Source organism: Haliotis rubra, unplaced genomic scaffold (assembly GCF_003918875.1).
Source record: "Haliotis rubra isolate DU_JTF1 unplaced genomic scaffold, ASM391887v1 Scf628, whole genome shotgun sequence".
Taxonomy (NCBI): domain Eukaryota; kingdom Metazoa; phylum Mollusca; class Gastropoda; order Lepetellida; family Haliotidae; genus Haliotis; species Haliotis rubra.
The window spans coordinates 75,471-98,664 of record NW_025767333.1 but is presented as its reverse complement, the minus strand read 5'-3'; the positions used below and the strand labels follow the sequence as shown (position 1 = coordinate 98,664).

Here is a 23,194-nt window from a genome sequence, read left to right as displayed (position 1 = left end):
ATAATGCGCGTGATACATACAACAGTCCTCCAGTACTATGTTCTTGTGAATATATCATCTGTGTGACAGTTGCTGTGTGTGATAAAGTTGATAAAACAATAATTATGCGGAACTGGAATTCGCGGGTTTGATATGGAGAGCTGCGCCAACATACATTATTAGGGCCGTTTTAGTCAATTTGGGGCCGGCTTTAGCCAAGCAAAATTGGGACTGTTTTGGTCATGTAAATGCTTTGCGCCAGATCCCACATACGTACGCTGATATTGTCGGAGATGGACGACCGACCCCGCAACATCACGGCGGGGATACCAGAACCGGGCTTCACATATTGTACCCATGTGGAAACTGAACCCCGGACCTTGACGGTCGAACACTTTTAACTGATGGGCTACCCCACCGCCCTCTCGCTAAAATTAACAACAGGTGTGAGACATCTACATCTTGACGAAGCACACCGCACCTGCCACCACGTGACTGTGGCCTGTAAAACAACCAGACAAACGACCGACGTTTTAAGCTTGTCTGGCTTTTATGACGTTCTTATGTCGCGGTTCTTAAGATCCGTTTTAGGGGCGGTGGGGTAATCCGGGCGGTTTAAGCGCTGGCTCGTCACGCCGAAGACCTGGCTCAGATCCCCACATGGGCACACAATGTGTGAAGCCCATTTCTGGTGTCCCCGCCGTGATGTTGCTGGAATATTGCGCTAAAAGCGGCGTAAAACCAAGAACTCCAGTCAGTCAGTCCAGTAAGTCTGCTTTGATGGCAGCAGCAACTTATAGAAGCGCTGGTAAAATTTCGAAGATGGCGACGATAGCTAAAGCGAGTAAAATATCGTATCCCAATTTGCGTCGAATGATGCTCCTTGATGTTGATCACCGGATTGTCTATACTAGGTTCAACTATTTCCACACCGCCGCCATATAGCGCCGCATATTTGCTGAGTGCAGCGTTAACAACAAACAAAGCAACCAACAGCATGGAACATACAAATTACTGAAGAGAGACAAATGCTCATGTATGCAGTGTCCAGTTAATGCAAGATATCATCAGTTGATCGAGGCTGATACATACAATGAATACATACAGATAGGAGATGTTCTTATAAAGGATTTGACTGGACGTATAAAAGGATCATTCCTTATAGAGACATTCACTAGCATACTAAGAGAGATAGTAGACCATAGACTACAGACAAATCAGTTGATTAGCTTCAGCTGATGCGTGCGTTTTCATCATGGCGGAGTATTGATAACGTCGGGGTTAAATGTCAAGGTCAGGAGTTAAATATCAAGGTGATAGTGTATCTTAAGTAGCTTTCTGTTCCTTTTTTCATACACGTATACCTGCATCTCTATCCGCTGGGGCTGAGGGACGATTTGTAAAAATGAAACTCCCTACGATATCTGCACTTGTCGGGCACATACTACGAACAATATTGTGACACTATTGTCGATTATTAATTTATCGTGACATATACTACAAGAGCAAAATTTATGGGAATAATCTCGCACCGGCAATTGGTATATAAAGTGAAACTTGGTGAGGTCGTTTTATACTCTTAAGGTAAATGCAGCTTTTGTGTGCTTAATAGGCGCTTTAAATGACATGTTTGAACATGCGAGGTGAAGTAACTGATTCAATATTCCGTTGATTTTTGGAGTGAAATGAAAAATTGTTGCTGAAAAGCAACGAAAACAACAAGGATGCTGAAACACCAGAGCCATGTTTCCTTTCAAACGCCTGGTGACACAACAGCCTAGTGCATGTGGTGAGAGACTCCCTTTGCAGCTTGTGACAATCCGGGCGCCGGTAAGCATTCAATGAATCGGTTCCAGCGGGCTTGGACCATAACATATCGGTCATCTGCCTTGATGCTCTTCTGGGTATTCCAAAGCGAGGCCTGTCCTTTACTCTACCAGTGGCCTTGAACCTGTCCCCTCAGTCTACAGGAATGACAGGAGGGAGATACCCCAAGACGGAGAGCAACACTTCTTTATGGATTCGCCATCATGTAACCATGCAATGGTCCTGCTTCTGTTGCGGGCGCTTAACGGTTTGCGCTGTGGCATAGTAAAGAAGATGTGAGGGCTTTTAATACTGTCTGTGGCTTCTTTTAAAGGAAACGTTGCCACAAGCTGCATGGGAAGTCTTCCACGTGCACTAGGCTGTTGTGTTTGGGCGTTTGAATCAAACATGGTGTTGGTGTGTTTCAGCACCTTGTTTTACGCTGCTGCTTTTAACAATGTTTCATTTCACTCCAAGCTCAACGAATATTGAATCAGTTGCTTCTACTGCATGTTCCAACATGTCATTTAAAGTGCCGCATTAAGCACACAAAAAGTTGCATTTGCCTTAGAGTATAAATGACTTCACCACGTTTCAGTTTATATATGACTATCATATTTTAGGGTGTTCCCATATTTTGTTTGTAGTATATAACAAACTCTTTAAAATATGATCAGCCAAGCAGAGTATGTCCATGAGAGCTGCCGACCTACGTAGAATATGTCCATTAGAGCTGCCGACCTACGTAGAATATGTCCATGAGAGCTGCCGACCTACGTAGAATATGTCCATTAGAGCTGCCAACCTTCGTAGAATATGTCCATTAGAGCTGCCGACCTACGTAGAATATGTCCATGAGAGCTGCCGACCTACGTAGAATATGTCCATTAGAGCTGCCAACCTTCGTAGATTATGTCCATGAGAGCTGCCGACCTTCGTAGCTTATGTCCATGAGAGCTGCCGACCTACGCAGAATATGTCCATTAGAGCTGCCAACCTTCGTAGATTATGTCCATGAGAGCTGCCGACCTTCGTAGCTTATGTCCATGAGAGCTGCCGACCTGCGTAGATTATGTCCATGAGAATTGCCAACCTTCGTAGAGTATGTCCATGAGAGCAGCCGACCTTCGTAGATTATGTCCATGAGAGCTACGACCTTCGTAGATTTTGTCCGTGAGAACTGCCGACCTTCGTACATTATGTCCATGAGAGCTGCCGACCTTCGTAGATTATGTCTATGAGAGCTGCCAACCTTCGTAGATCATGTCCATGAGAGCTGCCGACCTTCGTAGATTATGTCTATGAGAGGTGCCAACCTTCGTAGATCATGTCCATGAGAGCTGCCAACCTTCGTAGATGTCCATGAGAGCTGCCAACCTTCGTAGATCATGTCCATGAGAGCTGCCGACCTTCGTATATTATGTCCATGAGAGCTGGCAACCTTCGTAGATTATGTCCATGAGAGCTGCCAACCTTCGTAGATTATGTCCATGAGAGCTGCCGACCTTCGTAGATTATGTCTATGAGAGCTGCCGCCCTTCGTAGATTTTGTCTATGAGAGCTGCCAACCGTCGTAGATCATGTCCATGAGAGCTTCCGACCTTCGTGGATTATGTCCATGATAACTGCCGACCTTCATAGAGTATGTCCATGATAAATGCAGAAAGTCGTCCATCTGCCTTTAAAGGCAAGCATGACAGGGAAATACGGCAGGGCCGGCAGACAGCGAGAAGATCGCGGACAACCAGAAGAGAGGCAAGCCAGGGACTCGATGGGACGAAATGACCACTCAGTATAGCCCATATGCTGCCCAAGAGTCACCCTCACGTCGTCGCTTACCCTGGTAGCCTCTGTCGATACAACCGTTCTTTCTAAAACAACGTTGTTTCAACTGCTCCAGAGGTGTCACAGTAAGGGGTTTGCAGGACTTGCTCATAAATAGTGGTGGGGTAACCTAGTGGTTAAAGCGTTCGCTCGCAAAAGGTTGGCAAAGAACCATCTCTACACTAAACATCATAGTGATAGTTGGCGTCTCACAAGACCAGAAACAATGGAACACTTGTACACCGTTTTACAATGAACAAAACTTCCAAATAAAAATATATATTTATTAAAAGTAGAAGGAAGACAATTTCAAAGAGGAACCGCCTTGACCAGCACAATTCCTGTTGGGTTGACAGTCACATTGAACTGACCACTCGGCTTGAACATTCCCATACCGACGTCATCAAACACGTCAGTAACGTTATAGCCGTTCTGATTGGTCAGTGTGATATCCCGCCAGGCTCAAGGACATGCGGGTTGGTGTTTCATCAGAGTTTGGGTTGAAGAACGCAACCTGCATAACTTCAGGTTTGACCAAAGGCTTCCAGCCAGACCCTGAACGTTTTGAATCTGCAATCAACAGGAAAGGGAAAGGTCGCATTCATGAGCGCTTCGTGCAGACAGACCCACGCAAAAAGGCATCGGTACAGGAACCGACATAGACTGGCACACAAGCACAGACAAAGAGACATCGACAATGACATGAGACATAGACACAGATAGAGCACATATACAGACATGTATATACATACACATAGATACAGATAGACACATATTCACTGAGAGGAACAATATAAAGGAACACATGAGACAAGTCATAACGCTTTAATATTTTCCAGTTTTCATCACCAACTTTGAATATCGCTGTAGTAGATGAAAAATTGGAAACTCATTAAAGGAACAGCTTTGAATAACGACCCAGAAGTTCTTTATTTGTTTCCCTCTCAGTATATATCAATACATGCATTCACACAGACACAGACATACATAATGACACAGACATAGATACAGATAGACATATACACAGACGGAGACATGTATAATGACACAGACATAGATACAGATGGACACATATAGAGACACAGAGACATGTATAATGACACAGACATAGATACAGATGGACACATATAGAGACACAGACACAGACATGTATAATGGCACAGAGATAGATACAGATGGACACATATAGAGACACGGACACAGAGACATGTATAATGACACAGACATAGATACAGATGGACACATATAGAGACACAGACAGACATGTACAATGGCACAGCCATAGATACAGATGGACACACATAGAGCCAAGGACACAGACATGTATAATGACACAGACATAGATACAGATAAACACACATAGAGACACGGACACAGACATGTATAATGACACAGACATAGATACAGATGGACACATATAGAGACACAGACACAGACATGTATAATGACACAGAGATAGATACAGATGGACACATATAGAGACACGGACACAGACATGTATAATGACACAGACATAGATACAGATAGACACATATAGAGACACAGACACAGACATGTATAATGACACAGACATAGATACAGATAGACACATATAGACAGACACAGACATGTATAATGACATAGATGTATAATAGAGACACGGACACAGACATAGATACATAGACACGGAGATAGACACATATATCGACACAGACACAGACACAGACACAGAGACACACATGGACACGGACATGGATAATGACACAGACATAGATATAGACATATACACACACATAGAGACACGGGACACAGACATGTATAATGACACAGACATAGATAGAGATAGACATAGACAGAGACACAGACACAGACACAGACACATAGACATAGATACAGATAGACACACACAGACACAGACACAGACAGTATACAGAGACACAGACATAGACACAGAATGACACATACATAGAGATAGACATGACATGACACAGACATACATACAGATAGACACATAGAGAGACACACGGACACAGACATGTATAATGACACAGACATAGATACAGATAGACACATATAGAGACACACGGACACGATGGACATGTATAATGACACAGACATAGATACAGATAGACACATAATAGAGACACGGACACAGACATAATATAATGACACAGACATAGACACAGATAGACAGACATATAGAGACATAGAGACACGGACACAGACATGTATAATGACACAGACATAGATACAGATAGACACATATAGAGACACGGACACAGACATGTATAATGACACAGACATAGATACCAGATAGACACAGACACAGATGACACAGACACGGACACAGACATGTATAATGGCACAGACATAGATACAGATAGACACATATAGAGACACGGACACAGACATGTATAATGACACAGACATAGATACAGATAGACACATATAGAGACACGACACAGACACATGACACATAGATGGACATAGATACGAATAGACAGAGACAAAGACATAGATACAGATAGAGACAGATATAGATACAGAGATATATAGAGACACAGAGAGGCGGAGACATATACACGGACACAGACATGAAGAGTATAATAGACACAGACATAGATACAGATAGACACATATAGAGACACGGACACAGACATGTATAATGACACAGACATAGATACAGATAGACACAGATATGGAGACACAGACACAGACATGTATAATGACACAGACATAGATACAGATGGAGACACATATACAGACACGGACAGCAGAGACAGACATAGATATGTATAACATAAACATAGAGGTGGACATAGATACAGATAGAACACATATGGACAGAGAGGACACAGACACAGACATAATATAATGGACATAACACATAGATACAGATAGAGTGGACACATATAGAGACACGGACACAGACATGTATAATGACACAGACATAGATACAGATAGACACATATAGAGTGACGGACACAGACATGTATAATGACACAGACATAGATACAGATAGACACATATAGAGACACGGGACAGGAGAGACATATAATGACACAGACATAGAGTATGGATAGACACACATATAGAGGATACAGACATATAGATAAGGAAATATAAGAGACATATAGATATAAAAGGATATATACAGATGGACATATATACAGACACAGACATGTATAATGGACATAGACATAGGAGACATATAGAGACATACAGATATGGAATGGACATATGTATAGTAGAGGGACATAGACAACAGAGTATGTGGTAATGGACACATATAGAGACATAGAGGGACAGTACACAGACATGGATATAGACATAGATGAGATACAGATAGACACAGATATAGAGACATTTGGACACAGATGATGTATAATGACAGACATAGATAATAGATGGACACATAGCATAGACACAGACACAGAGATATGCACAGCACATAGGACATATATACAGAGCATGTATAGAGACATGGTATAGATACACGGACACAGACATTCTATAATGGCACAAAGACATAGATAGACATGGACATACAGACATGTAGAGACATGAACAGAGACATGTATAACGACACAGACATAGAGACATAGAGATGAAGGACACATAGGAGAGACATGGACACAGACATAGATATACAGTAATGACACATATAAAGACATGACAGATGGACAGGACATAGAAGAAAAGGAAACAGATGGACATATGGACATAGACATGCAATGACACAGATGATGTATAGAATGGAGATTTGACACAGAGCATGGAAGGAGAGATACATAGAGACATAGACATAGAGCATGGTAATATACAGACATAGAGATGGTAGTAGGTGGACATGGATACAGACATGTATAATGACACAGACATAGACAGAATTAGCAGATAGACACATATAGCACATGGACACAGACAGTAGAGTGGACAGACATGGAATAGAGATATGGAAGGGACATAGAGAGGTGGATGGATATAGACACGACACAGACATAGATACAGATAGACACATATAGAGACACAAACACACATGACATGTATAATGACACAGACATAGATACAGATGGACACATGACAAAGGACACAGACATAGACATATAGAGAATGACACAGACATAGATACAGACATACATAGTCTAGATAGACACATATAGAGACACGGACACAGACATGTATAATGACACAGACATAGATACAGATAGACACATATAGAGAGACACGGACACAGACATGTATAATGGACACAGACATAGATACAGATAGACACATATAGAGACATAGAGACACGGACACAGATGTATAATGACACAGACATAGATACAGATAGACATATATAGAGACACGGACATAGACACAGATAATATACAGACATGGCTGAGACATAGACACAGATAGACACATATAGAGACACATATAGAGACACAAAGACATGTATAATGACATAGACAGACACACATAGATACAGATAGACACATATAGAGACATATAGAGATTGACACAGACATGTATAATCATCCAGGACATAGGATGATGAGACATAGACAGACATAGATACAGAGACAGACACATGTAGACACGACCACAGACATAGATAGACAGATGGACACATATAGAGACATGGACACAGACATGTATAATGACACACAGACATAGACAGACACAGACACATATAGAGACGGACACAGGACACAGACACATGACATAATGACACAGAACATAGATACAGATAGACACATAGACAGAGACACGACACAGACCCAGGACACAGACACAGACATAGATGGACACAGAGAAAGACAGATACCGACACACAGAGACATGGACACAGAGACATGACACAGACACAGACACACATACAGATACAGACACAGACAGACACAGAGACACAGAGACACGGAATGACACAGACATGACACAGACAGAGAATGACATACAGATAGACACAGATACAGACACATGGACACAGACACAAACATGCATAATGACAAAGACATAGATACAGAGACACAGGACACATATAGAGAGGCAGATGGACACACAGAGACACAAACATGTATAATGACACAGACAGACATGGACAGAGATAGACACAGACATAGATAATGGACACAGACATGCACAGACAGATGGACACAGAGATAGATAGAGATAGACACATATAGAGACAGGACATGTATAACACAGACACAGACATGAAAATGATACAGACAGAGATGGACACAGACATAAAGACACAGAATAGACACGGATACAGACATAGAGCACACATGACACAGACATAGATAGACATGGACATAGACACACATAGACATGTATAATGACACAGACATAGATACAGATAGAGACACATATAGAGACATGACATGGACAGAGACATGGACACAGATACACAGACATAGATACAGATAGACACATATAGAGACATGGACACAGACATGTATAATGGACACAGACATAGATACAGATGGACACATATAGAGTGGACGGGACATAGACATGTAGACATGACACAGACATAGATACAGATGGACACACATATAGAGACACAGACATATGTATAATGACAAAGAGTATAGATACAGATGGACACATATAGAGACACAGAGACATGTATAATGAAGGAGTAGAGAGTGATGGAGATATAGATATAGATATAGACACATGTATAGAGACAAAAGAATATAGACATAGACATGTATAATGACACAGACATAGATAGAGATGGACATATATAGAGACACAGACACAGACATGTATAATGACACAGAGATAGATACAGATATAGAGAGAATGGACATAATGATATAGATATAGAGACACATGTGGACACGGACATGTATAATGACATGGACATAGATATAGATAGACACATATAGAGACATATGGAGACATGTATAATGACACAGATATGGAATGATATACAATAGGACACAGATAGGGGAAGGAGACACATAGAGACACTGACACAGACATGTATAATGACACAGACATAGATACAGATAGACACATATAGAGACATGGATAGGACACAGACATGTATAAGATAGACACAGACATAGATACAGATAGACACATATAGAGAGACACGGACACAGACATGTATAGAATTACAGAGACACGGCCCAGACATAGATACAGATAGACACATATAGAGACACGGACACAGACATGTATAATGGCCTGAGACATAGATACAGATAGACATATATAGAGACACGGACACAGACATGTATAATGACACAGACATAGATACAGATAGACACATATAGAGACACGGACACAGACATGTATAATGACACAGACATAGATACAGATAGACACATATAGAGACACGGACACAGACATGTATAATGACACACAGACATAGATACAGATAGACACACATAGAGACACGGACACAGACATGTATAAGACACAGACATAGATACAGATAGACACATATAGAGACACGAACAGAGACATGTATAATGAACACAGACATAGATACAGATGGACACATATACACACATGACACAGACAAGACATACATAATGACAAAGACATAGATACAGATGGACACACATATAGAGACATAAACATGTATAATGACACAGACATAGATAGAGATGGACACATATAGAGACATGACACAGACATGTATAATGACACAGACATAGATAGAGATAGACACATATAGAGACGGACGCTGTGGACACAGACATGTATAATGACACAGACATAGATAGAGATAGACACATATAGAGACACATAGGACACGGACATGTATAATGACACAGACATAGATACAGATGGACACATATAGAGACACGGACACAGACATGTATAATGACACAGACATAGATACAGATGGACATATATAGAGACATGGACACAGACATGTATAATGACACAGACATAGATACAGATAGACACATATATAGAGACACGGACACAGACATGTATAATGGACACAGACATAGATACAGATGGACACATATAGAGACACGGACATGTATAATGACACAGACATAGATACAGATGGACACATATAGAGACACAGACATGTATAATGACACAGACATAGATACAGATGGACACATATAGAGACACAGACATGTATAATGACAAAGACATAGATACAGATAGATGGACACATATAGAGACACACGACACAGACATGTATAATGACAACATAGAGACACAGACATAGATAGAGATGGACACACATATAGAGACACAGACACACAGACATGTATAATGACTCAGAGATAGATACAGATAGACTCATATAGAGACACACGGACACAGACATGTATAATGACACAGACATAGATACAGATGGACACATATAAAGACACGAACATAGAGACACTGACACAGACATGTATAATGGACACAGACATAGATACAGATGGACACATATAGAGACACGGACACAGACATGTATAATGACACAGACATAGATACAGATAGACCCATATAGAGACACGGACACACATAGACATGTATAATGGCCCAGACATAGATACAGATAGACACATATAGAGACACGGACACAGACATGTATAATGGCCCAGACATAGATACAGATAGACATATATAGAGACACGGACACAGACATGTATAATGGCCCAGACATAGATACAGATAGACACATATAGAGACACGGACACAGACATGTATATATGACACACACATAGATACAGATAGACACATATAGAGACACGGACACAGACATGTATAATGACACACACATAGATACAGATAGACACATATAGAGACACGGACACAGACATGTATAATGACACAGACATAGATACAGATAGACACATATAGAGACATGGACACAGACATGTATAATGACACAGACATGGATACAGATGGTCACATATAAAGACACAGACACAGACATATATACATAATGACACAGACATAGATACAGATAGACACATATAGAGACATGGACACAGGCATGTATAATGGCCCCAGACATAGATAAAGATAGACACATATAGAGACACGAACATGTATAATGACACAGACATAGATACAGATGGACACATATAGAGACACAGACATGTATAATGACACAGACATAGATACAGATGGACACATATAGGATACAGACAGATATAATGACAAAGACATAGATACAGATGGACACATATAGAGACATGGACACGGACATGTATAATGACACAGACATAGATAGAGATGGACACATATAGAGGAACACAGACACAGACATGTATATATGACGACACAGAGATAGAGCATACAGATGGACACAGACATATAGAGACACACACATATATACAGAATATGGACACAGACATAGATAGAGATAGACACATATAGAGACACAGACATGTATAATGACACAGACATAGATACAGATAGACACATATAGAGACACGGACACAGACATGTATAATGACACAGACATAGATACAGATAGACACATATAGAGACACGGACACAGACATGTATAATGACACAGACATAGATACAGATAGACACATATAGAGACACGGACACAGACATGTATAATGACACAGACATAGATACAGATAGACACATATACAGACACAGACATGTATAATGACACAGACATAGATACAGATGGACACATATAGAGACACAGACATGTATAATGACACAGACATAGATACAGATGGACACATATAGAGACACAGACATGTATAATGACACAGACATAGATACAGATAGACACATATAGAGACACGGACATGTATAATGACACAGACATAGATACAGATAGACACATATAGAGACACAGACACAGACATGTATAATGACACAGACATAGATACAGATGGACACATATAGAGACACAGACATGTATAATGACACAGACATAGATACAGATGGACACATATAAAGACACGAACATAGAGACACTGACACAGACATGTATAATGACACAGACGTAGATACAGATAGACACATATAGAGACGCGGACACAGACATGTATAATGACACAGACATAGATACAGATGGACACATATAGAGACACGGACACAGACATGTATAATGACACAGACATAGATACAGATGGACACATATAGAGACACGGACACAGACATGTATAATGACACAGACATAGATACAGATGGACACATATAGAGACGCGCACACAGACACAGACATGTATAATGACACAGACATGTATAATGACACAGACATAGATACAGATAGACACATATACAGAGACAGGCGCCCGCACAAACATAGACACGGACACAAAGTTGAAGAGGCAAACAAAGACGCCGACAGAAGCATAGGCAATTACACGAACACATACACAAATGAGACAGGCATAGATACAGACATAAGACTCAAGCGTAGGCACAGAGACAGACATGGACACATGCGTAGATACACACGCACGCATGCGCACGCACACACACACACACATATGGCATAACTAATTTTAGTTCTGGTTTTAGACCCACGTTGTACCATCTTTACATGTTGTCACATGATAGTGCATGGTGTCACAGATATCTTGTAATCCTCACAGCAAAGGCGCTGTCCACCAGTTCGAATACTGCTGGATTCATCTTAGGACAAAATGTGGGTGGAGATAACATGTTAATTCACTTGGAGTAATTTCCTGCTTCGTTTCAAAATTAGGCGTAAATTTAACGTACCAGCGTCCCGATCCACAAGACGTTTGTAGCGCTGCGACATTCGTAGCCTATGATAAATTATAGTGTTACGACAGGTCGTAACTTTACGAACGCTTTGTGGATCGGGACCCAGCAAAGTTATAGTCCCATTCATTTCCAATTATTGTACCTGTACTGACGGAAGGAGTGAATGTATTTGCATTTATCTGGAAGAAGACGTTCACCTCGACGTCTCCAAACATCCCACCTCTTTTATCATATTGGCTCCCTTTACGAGTGGGTCTTGGTTGATGGCGATGACGCCCTTGTTTTGTAGAATGGCCTTGGCCTCTGGTCTGATGGTCCTCAGATCAGCGGAGATGTAGAGTGGGGCGGCAAACATCGCCCACATCCCGAACTGTGACTTCTCCTGGTCGTAACTCAGACTGAAGTCCCCGATGATCAGCTGTGTGATAGAAGTACCGAATACAAACATCTTTTTAATTGGTGACAGTACATATCAGTTCAGGGTAATTTTGTTGAACATACCATAACAAGCGCATCGATGTAAAATACCAATAGAACATTCATGTAAAGGTTCGGATATGAAACGGGCTTAATCTAGCCAGTATGGATTGCGTGAATTAAGTTATGAAGCAAAATGTTTAGAGCGTATTTTGAAAGAGCTGTTGGGTAATGTCAACCATTTGCATGTTGTACCTCATCTGGATCGTTGATGGACCCTGGACCTGATACGGAGATGAAGTCCCCGGCGTTCTGGGCGTAGTGTTGGATGATGGAGAGGACGGAGGGCCACGTGTCCAGTATGTCGGTGAAGGTCCTCCAGCTGTTGCAGTACTCGCTGTTGCGGGTGTAGTGGGAGTGCTGGGGACGAATGTAGGAAGAGCGTTAGGAGAACACTTTAACTCATAAAAGACATATTATGAAAAGCTGATTCAAGACAAATGTGACTTCACAGTCAGAGGCTTAAGGTGTGAAGAAAAACATGCCTTCAGTCAGATACCCAAGCTCATTGTTTTCGTTGAATTTGGAAATCTATACCACAGGAATGAACCGTGTTTCAAAATCTATTTCATGCTGAGAAATGAACTCTCTCTCTCTCTCTCTCTCTCTCTCTCTCTCTCTCTCTCTCTCTCTCTCTCTCTCTCTCTCTCTCTCTCTCTCTCTCTCTCTCTCTCTCTCTCTCTCTCTCTCTCTCTCTCTCTCTCTCTCTCTCTCCGCTGCCATATGGCTGGAATATTAATATTGCTGAGTGCGGCGTAAAACTAAACTCACTCATTCACTCTCAGTTGACTTTGATCGTGTTACAGTTGAAATGTCCTGTCACAAATGAATGAAATACTGTAGGACATGTTTACTTTAACAAACCAACACGACAGAAAATAACCATTTTTCTACGAATACCTCCTTCCGCGGTGATGCCACCGTTAGTTCAGCCGCAAAGTTCTGCCATTAATGTTTTCCTAATTCATGGTGAAATATGCAGATTTACCTACCTGGGTCTGGTCTCCACTCCACCATTCACACGTAAAGAGGATAGGTCTGCCAGTCGCGTTCAGACTTTGACTCATTAAGGGAAATCTGAAACACACAATTCCATGAACGAATACATTAAGACATCGCCACACTACAACTTAGTGATCAGTCGATGTGTAAATTATTTGACTGAGTGAGTATAGTTTTACGTTGCGTTTAGCAATATTCCAGCAATATCACGGCGTGGGACACCAGGATTGGTCTTCACACATTGTACCCATGTGGGAAATAGAACCACGCTTTAACCATAAGGCTACCCGTTATATCAATGACCCACTGAACTCAGTGATAACACCTTACCCAACCATAATGTTTGGCGTCTTGACATCATGAGAAATACTATATTTTCTAATCTTGCCTTAAAAGAAATGTTACCATACACGAATTCGTAATGTTGTAGTTAAATACACAAAGTTCAGGTGAAACTATTGCTTGATCTTACGTATTGCCGAGCGATTTGCGTCCGTGTTACAGCCATCAAACTTGAGCAAGTCCAGTTCCCATCTTGCAAACGTCTCGGCGTCCTGCTTCGTGTAGTCCTGGCTCCCAGGGTACCCTGCGCACGTCTTGGTACCGACGTCTTCATAGATACCCAGTTTTAGCCCACGTGAATGTACCTGTGAAAAGTAACGTGGCAGATCCAATACATATTGCCATTATACGGCATTATATGGTCACGGTACAAAACGGTAAGGATGTGCCGGATTGTGTGGTACGACATTATATGGTCACGGTACAAAACAAAAGGATGTGTCGGATTGTGTGGTACGACGCATGACGTACAGATACTAGAACAACAACAATATGTTACCCTCTTGTTTTAGAAATATTCATGCGCTTCTTTCAGAATCTCATCATCAGTGAAACGATTATAGAAATATTTTTTGTCCTGTTGTCTGAGTATAGGCGGGGAAAAACGTATACATGCATGTTTGATGATGGTTCAGAAAGAGTGAGTGAGTGAGTACTGTTTTACGCCGCTTTTAGCAATATTCCAGCAATATCACGACACCAGAAATGGGATTCACACATTGTACCCATGTGGGAATCGAACCCGGGTCTTTGGCGTGACGAGCGAACGCTTTAACCATTAGGCTACCCCATCGCCCTTGGCTCAGAAAGAAATTAACAAGATTTGATGGTGATATATTTTAGTGTAGTTTGGGTTTGGACCTTGAGTTTGTGCAGTTGTGTAAACATGATCCTAACTGTGTTAACAGCCATCACTCGTTGTACATCAGCTAAGTCCTTTACGTCAAACCCGTGAAGTTCCGGGTTAGAATATTGGCCTTCAGTAACCCATGCTTGTCGTAAAGGCGACTAACAGGATCGGGTGGGCAGTCTCGCTTGACACATCGTATCCGAATTGCATAGATCAATGCTCATGCTGTTGATCACTGGATTGTCTGGTCCAGACTCGATTATTTACAGACCGCCGCCATATAGCTGGAATATTACTGAGTGCGGCGTAAAACTAAACTCACTCACTCACCTTTACGTCAACTGTATGAATATAAGTTTACTGATGTATATACATTTTTTACCTACAGAACTGTACATCACTTCATAACGGTGTTAGCATCTACACCAAAACGTCACATAGATTTTAATAAAGAAATTGTTTATCCATATCTTAATCCTTAGACAAGTCACGGTCAGTGGTCCATTTAGTGATTTCAGTTCAATTGGTAAGGTATCACTGGAGAATGGGAGACTTACACTGAGGAGTGAAGCCTCCGATAAGAGACTACTGATTCGCGACTTCACTCCGACTGCCCATTCAGAATATTTGAGGTAGTATTTGAAGGAAAACCAAGTTCTATGGATAGTCAACGTATTTGTTAGTATCTACACCGAAACGTCGAACTCATTGCAATAAAGAAGTTGACTATCCATAGAACATGGTTTTCCTTCAAATATTACAACTTCTAAAATGCCTCTCAAAGAACAATGAAAACGTAAAATTTACTTTGGACTTTATCTAGGCTTTGAATAACTTATTCCTTTTAGTGAGCCTAAAATGGGAAGGCTGCACGTAGTTCCAGACCCCAGCACCATTACACGGGTCACTTAGGAATTCGGAACAGGAAAGACGATTGATACGAAAGTCTGAGCTTTGGATTCAGATAAACTCTTACATACCGAGAGATACCCAAGGACATGATGGTTGTTTGTGATAAGAAGAGGTGAAACATTCAAGTATAATCTGGCGAGCAAACCATTTGAGGCAATAGGAGAGGATTAACATGATCTTTTTCTTACATATCGAGAGAGACCAAGGATTCCGTTGGGGAACCTCTCTGGGTCTGCCACGAGGTTGCCGTCAGCGTCCCGAGATTTGGCAGGCCAGCAGTCGTCGATGCCGATGTATTCGTAGCCGAGCTCGCGGTAGCCCTCCTCCGCTATAATGTCTGCCATTTTCATGAACAACTTCTCGCTGGAATTATGTTTGTGAATGTCAATAATAATTTGAATGGGCCTTGCACTAAGACTTTCATAAATAACTGAAGGACACTTACGTAAATAAAGGGGAACTCGGGGGGGGTGGTGGGGTTTGGGGTGGGGTGTTATTTTTAAGGAGTATAATGAACAATGTGAATCAACACACACACACCCCTCCCACCCCCTGCACACACACACACACACACACACACACACACACACACACACACACACTAAAATTTAGGTAACAAAGTAAGTGACCCCCTGCACTAACTCCATAAAAATCAGGCTCAATGTCGTGTAAAACATACTCACTACATGACATTGTGTAATGCATTCCTTAAGATTTATAATAGAGGTTTAAAACATATAATTGACTTTCACTTTGTGTGAGTGAGTGAGTGAGTGAGTGTAGTTTTGCGCCGCTTTTAGCAATATTCCAGCGATATCACGGTGGGGGACACCACAAAAGGGCTTCACACATTGTACCCATGTCGGGAATCGAACCCGGGTCTTCGGCGTTCCACCGCCCCGTAGGCCAGGTGAGGTGCGTTTTGTATGCATACATATGCGTATGCATATGCCTGTACGTATTCGTGTGTATGTGCGTGTGCGTGTTCGCATGTCTGGTAGAAATAATTCTCCTTCGTTGTGTGTTTCCTTTAATCTACAGTTTTTCGTATATTTGTTTCCTATTTGTGTCATGTCGACAGCGAGCCAGGCCGACTAGTTGACAGCGCGGCAATACCGTCCTCGGATCAAAGGCCCACTATCGTACAACAGCTGGGGAACACACGCTCAGACTTTGATACACAATAACGATATCCTTTCTCAAGGCATTGTGATCAGTATCTGTCAACAGTGGAGCAAATCAGTAAAGATAATCTGCGATCGTGGACAATCGTAACTGCTAAACTTTAACACAGACTTACTACAATCTAGGCGCCAGTATCACTTTGTAGTACAAGGACCTGGAGTGAGTGAGTGAGCTTAGTTTTATGCCACACTCAGCAATATTCCAGCTATATGTCGATGGTCTCTTAATAATCGAGTCTGGACCAGACAATACAATGATCAACAGCATGAGCATAGATCTACGCAATTCGGATACGATGTGTCAGCTAAGTCAGCGAGCCTGACCACCCGATCCGTTAGTTGCCTCTTACGACAAGGGGGGGTTGCTGAAGATCGACTCTATCCCAGATCTTTACGGGTTTCGGGTCACATGGATGACCAGAAAGAAGAGTTGGACAGTGGATTGCTCGACAATGTCTGAATGTGGCGCTAAACAACACATCAAGTGCTACTACTACTACTACTACTACTACTACTACTACTACTATGTATACTACTACTATGTATACTACTATGTATACTACGTATGCTACTACTACTATTACTATTACTAGTACTTCGTATGCTACTACTACGTATACTACGTATGCTACTACTACTACGTATACTACGTATGCTACTCCTACTACGTATACTAAGTATGCTACTACTGCTACTTCTATTATTACTACTAATACTACTACTACCACCACTACTACTACGTATGCTACTACTACAACTACTACAACTACTACTACTACTACTACTACTACTACTACTACTACTACTACTACCACTACTACTACTACTTCTACTACTGCTATTGCTGCTGCTGTTACTACTACTATTACTACTATTACTACTACTACTACTACTACTACTACTACTACTACTACTACTACTAAGTATATGTTTTTACTTTACTGCAAGGACAAACCTGAGGATGAATTAAGCGCACGTTATTCTACATTGCCCATTTTACAACGAAGTCAGGACTCCCCTTTTAAACAAGATTTTGTACCCTGTTTAAATGTTTTATCTGATGATGAAATATGTCATGTTTTAGCCAACCCCTCCTTGATGTTTATTACTGCCCAAACCTGCCAGGATAGTCTAGATGCTCGTTGTTTACACTTATATAAATAATTGTATAGTCTATTTTTCCATGTTTATACTGTTTTATGCATGTAGATATGTTTTTGTCTTAAAGTAGTCTCTTATAACTCCAGAAGGAGTGGCTTGTATATTTGTTTACACAAATTTATGAAATGTATTATATATGAGTGAGTGAGTGAGTTTAGTTTTACGCCGCACTCAGAAATATTCCAGCTATATGGCGACGGTCTGTAAATAATCGAGTTTTGACCAGACAATCCAGTGATCAACAGCATGAGCATCGATCTGCGCAATTGGGAACCGATGACATGTGTCAACCAAGCCAGCGGGCCTGACCACCCGAACCCGTTAGTCGCCTCTTACGACAAGCATGGGCTACTGAAGATCAATTCTAACCCGGACCTTCACGGGTCATATTATGTACGAGGTGAGACTAATAATATATTCTGTCTGTCTGTCTGTCTGCAGACCAGAGTATATCATGTAAATATGTGCTGATTTATACTTTCCATTTCCAACGGACCTGTTCCTTGAATTTAATTGTTACTAATTTCAGACATTTAATTTTAATTTAGGTGTGCAACCTTCTACAATTTGTGTGATAATTCTTGTGGGCGCAGAAAGAAGTATCATCCCAAAGTGAAGCAAAATACCCCATATTTCAGATTGGTTAAATATTTCAGACAGACAGACAGACGTTTTATTCAGTGATAGGCCACTGGCCAAAAAGACATTCATAGATATGATAAGAAGTTACATGCGTTTTACATAAAAACATCAGAATCTCTTATTTCCCCAACCATATATAAAATTAATATAAATTATTTATAACATGTTTGTTGAAGACATTATGTCTGTGTTGTGAAATAGGATGTTTCAAATATTTATCCAGAAACTCATTCCTTATATCTAGGTAGGCTTTACAATAAAGTAAAACATGTAATATATTTTGTTATACATGTTAAATATTTCAGATACCTGACACGCATACCTGACACAGTTATCCGGGTCATTAACACAGTCCGTGTTACACTGGAACCTCTCCCAGTCCAGGAAACCCATGGGTGGGGTGAGGGCGAGGCCGTTGTTCAAAGCCCGGGACACCCCCAGCACAGCCAGTACTACGAGCAGATGTAGACACGCCATATCGATCCAGCGTGAAGTCAGAATGATACTGGCGCATGTTACACTGACCACAACACCGGGTAATCTCTGTGGCCGGTGACAAGTGTGGAACAAGAGAGACCTATCTACACCTGACCCTAGGTTGGAACAGAGAGTACAACTTGGGATTGTTCATATGACCTTTCACTCGCCTCTCAGGCGCTGCCACCGTCCTTGCCGCGTCCTCATGGTCACATACTGTCCCTGTAACATTCCCATTGAGTCAACTGTCACTGTAACATTGCCATAGCCTCACACAGTCCATGTAACTTTGTCACAGCCTTAAACTGTCACTGTAACCTTATCATGGCCTCACACTGTCAATGTAACATTGTCATGGCCTCACATTGTCAATGTAACCTTGTCATGGCCTCACACTGTCAATGTAACCTTGTCATGGCCTCACACTGTCAATGTAACCATGTCATGGCCTCACACTGTCAATGTAACCATGTCATGGCCTCAGACTGTCAATGTAACCTTGTCATGGCCTCACACTGTCAATGTAACCTTGTCATGGCCTCACACTGTCAATGTAACCTTGTCATGGCCTCACACTGTCAATGTAACCATGTCATGGCCTCAGACTGTCAATGTAACCTTGTCATGGCCTCACACTGTCAATGTAACCTTGTCATGGCCTCACACTGTCAATGTAACCTTGTCATAGCCTCACACTGTCAATGTAACCTTGTCATGGCCTCACACTGTCAATGTAACCTTGTCATGGCCTCACACTGTCAATGTAACCTTGTCATGGCCTCACACTGTCAATGTAACCTTGTCATGGCCTCACACTGTCAATGTAACCTTGTCATGGCCTCACACTGTCAATGTAACCTTGTCATGGCCTCACACTGTCACTGTAACCTTGTCATGGCCTCACACTGTCAATGTAACCTTGTCATAGCCTCACACTGTCACTGTAACCTTGCCATGGCCTCACACTGTCAATGTAACCTTGTCATGGCCTCACACTGTCAATGTAACCTTGTCATAGCCTCACATTGTCAATGTAACCTTGTCATAGCCTCACACTGTCACTGTTACAGTGAAACATTACCATAGACTCACACTGTCACTGTAACCTTGTCATAGCCTCACATTGTCACTGAAACATTGCCATAGCCTCACACTGTCACTGTAACCTTGCCATAGCCTCACACTGTCACTGTAACCTTGTCATAGCCTCACACTGTCACTGTAACCTTGTCATAGCCTCACATTGTCACTGTAACCTTGTCATAGCCTCACACTGTCACTGTAACCTTGTCATGGCCTCACATTGTCACTGTAACCTTGTCATAGCCTCACACTGTCACTGTAACCTTGTCATAGCCTCACATTGTCCCTGTAACCTTGTCACAGCCTCACATTGTCATTGCCACCTTGTCACAGCCTCACTCTGTCACTGTAACCTTGTCATAGCCTCACATTGTCAATGTAACATTGTCATAGCCTCACACTGTCCCTGTAACCATGTCATAGCCTCACTCTGTCAATGTAACCTTGTCATAGCCTCACACTGTCACTGTAACATTGTCATAGCCTCACACTGTCCCTGTAACCATGTCATAGCCTCTCTCTCTCAATGTAACCTTGTCATAGCCTCACATTGTCAATGTTACAGTGTAACATTGCCATAGACTCACACTGTCACTGTAAACTTGTCATAGCCTCACACTGTCCCTGTAACCATGTCATAGCGTCACTCTGTCAATGTAACCTTGCCATAGACTCACATTGTCACTGTAACCTTGTCATAGCCTCACATTGTCACTGTTACAGTGTAACATTGCCATAGACTCACACTGTCACTGTAACCTTGTCATAGCCTCACTCTGTCAATGTAACCTTGTCATAGAGTCACACTGTCAATGTGACCCGTGAAGATCCGGGGTAGAATAGGTCTTCAGCAACCCATGTGCTTGCCATAACAAGGCGACTATCTTGTCGTAAGAGGCGACTAACGGGATCGGGTGGTCAGTTTCGCTGACTTGGTTGACAAATGTCATCGGTTCCCAATTGCGCAGATCGATGCTCATGCTGTTGATCACTGGATTGTCTGGTCCAGACTCGATTATTTCACAGACCGCCGCCATATAGCTGGAATATTGCTGGAGTGCGGCGTAAAACTAAACTCACTCACTCACTCACTCACTGTCAATGTAACCTTGCCATAGACTCACATTGTCACTGTAACCTTGTCATAGCTAGCCTCACATTGTCGCTGTAACATTGCCATAGCCTCACACTGTCCCTGTAACCATGTCATAGCCTCACACTGTCAATGTAACCTTCTCATAGCCTCACACTGTCAATGTAACCTTGTCATAGCCTCATACTGTCCCTGTAACCTTGTCATAGCCTCACACTGTCACTGTAACATTGTCATTGCCTCACACTGTCAATGTAACCTTGCCATAGCCTCACATTGTCACTGTAACCTTGTCATAGCCTCACACTGTCACTCGATCTAACCCTGGCATAGCCTCACACTGTCCCTGTAACCTTGTCATAGCCTCACACTGTCAATGTAACCTTGTCATAGCCTCACATTGTCACTGTAACCTTGTCATAGCCTCACACTGTCAATGTAACCTTGTCATAGCCTCACTCTGTCAATGTAAAACCATGACATGCCATCACACCTCCTGTAACCTTCACTCACTCTGTCAATGTAACCTTGTCATGGCCTCACACTGTCAATGTAGCCTTGTCATGGCCTCACACTGTCAATGTAACCTTGTCATGGCCTCACACTGTCAATGTAACCTTGTCATAGCCTCACACTGTCAATGTAACCTTGTCATAGCCTCACACTGTCACTGTAACCTTGTCATAGCCTCACATTGTCACTGTAACCTTGTCA

At 41.8% G+C, this 23,194-nt stretch overlaps 1 protein-coding gene across 1 annotated transcript; it reads right to left on the bottom strand.

Moving 5' to 3' along the window:
- Positions 1-2,791: 2,791 nt before the first annotated feature.
- Positions 2,792-20,479, bottom strand: LOC124256433 (alpha-N-acetylgalactosaminidase-like). The gene is made up of 8 exons (XM_046690429.1): positions 20,150-20,479; positions 17,029-17,203; positions 15,199-15,383; positions 14,727-14,811; positions 13,930-14,094; positions 13,478-13,675; positions 4,124-4,179; positions 2,792-3,020 (listed from the first exon to the last, which is right to left on the bottom strand). The coding sequence occupies exons 1-8, from the start codon at positions 20,302-20,304 to the stop codon at positions 2,792-2,794; spliced, it is 1,248 nt and encodes a 415-aa protein (XP_046546385.1). The 5' UTR covers positions 20,305-20,479.
- Positions 20,480-23,194: the final 2,715 nt, after the last annotated feature.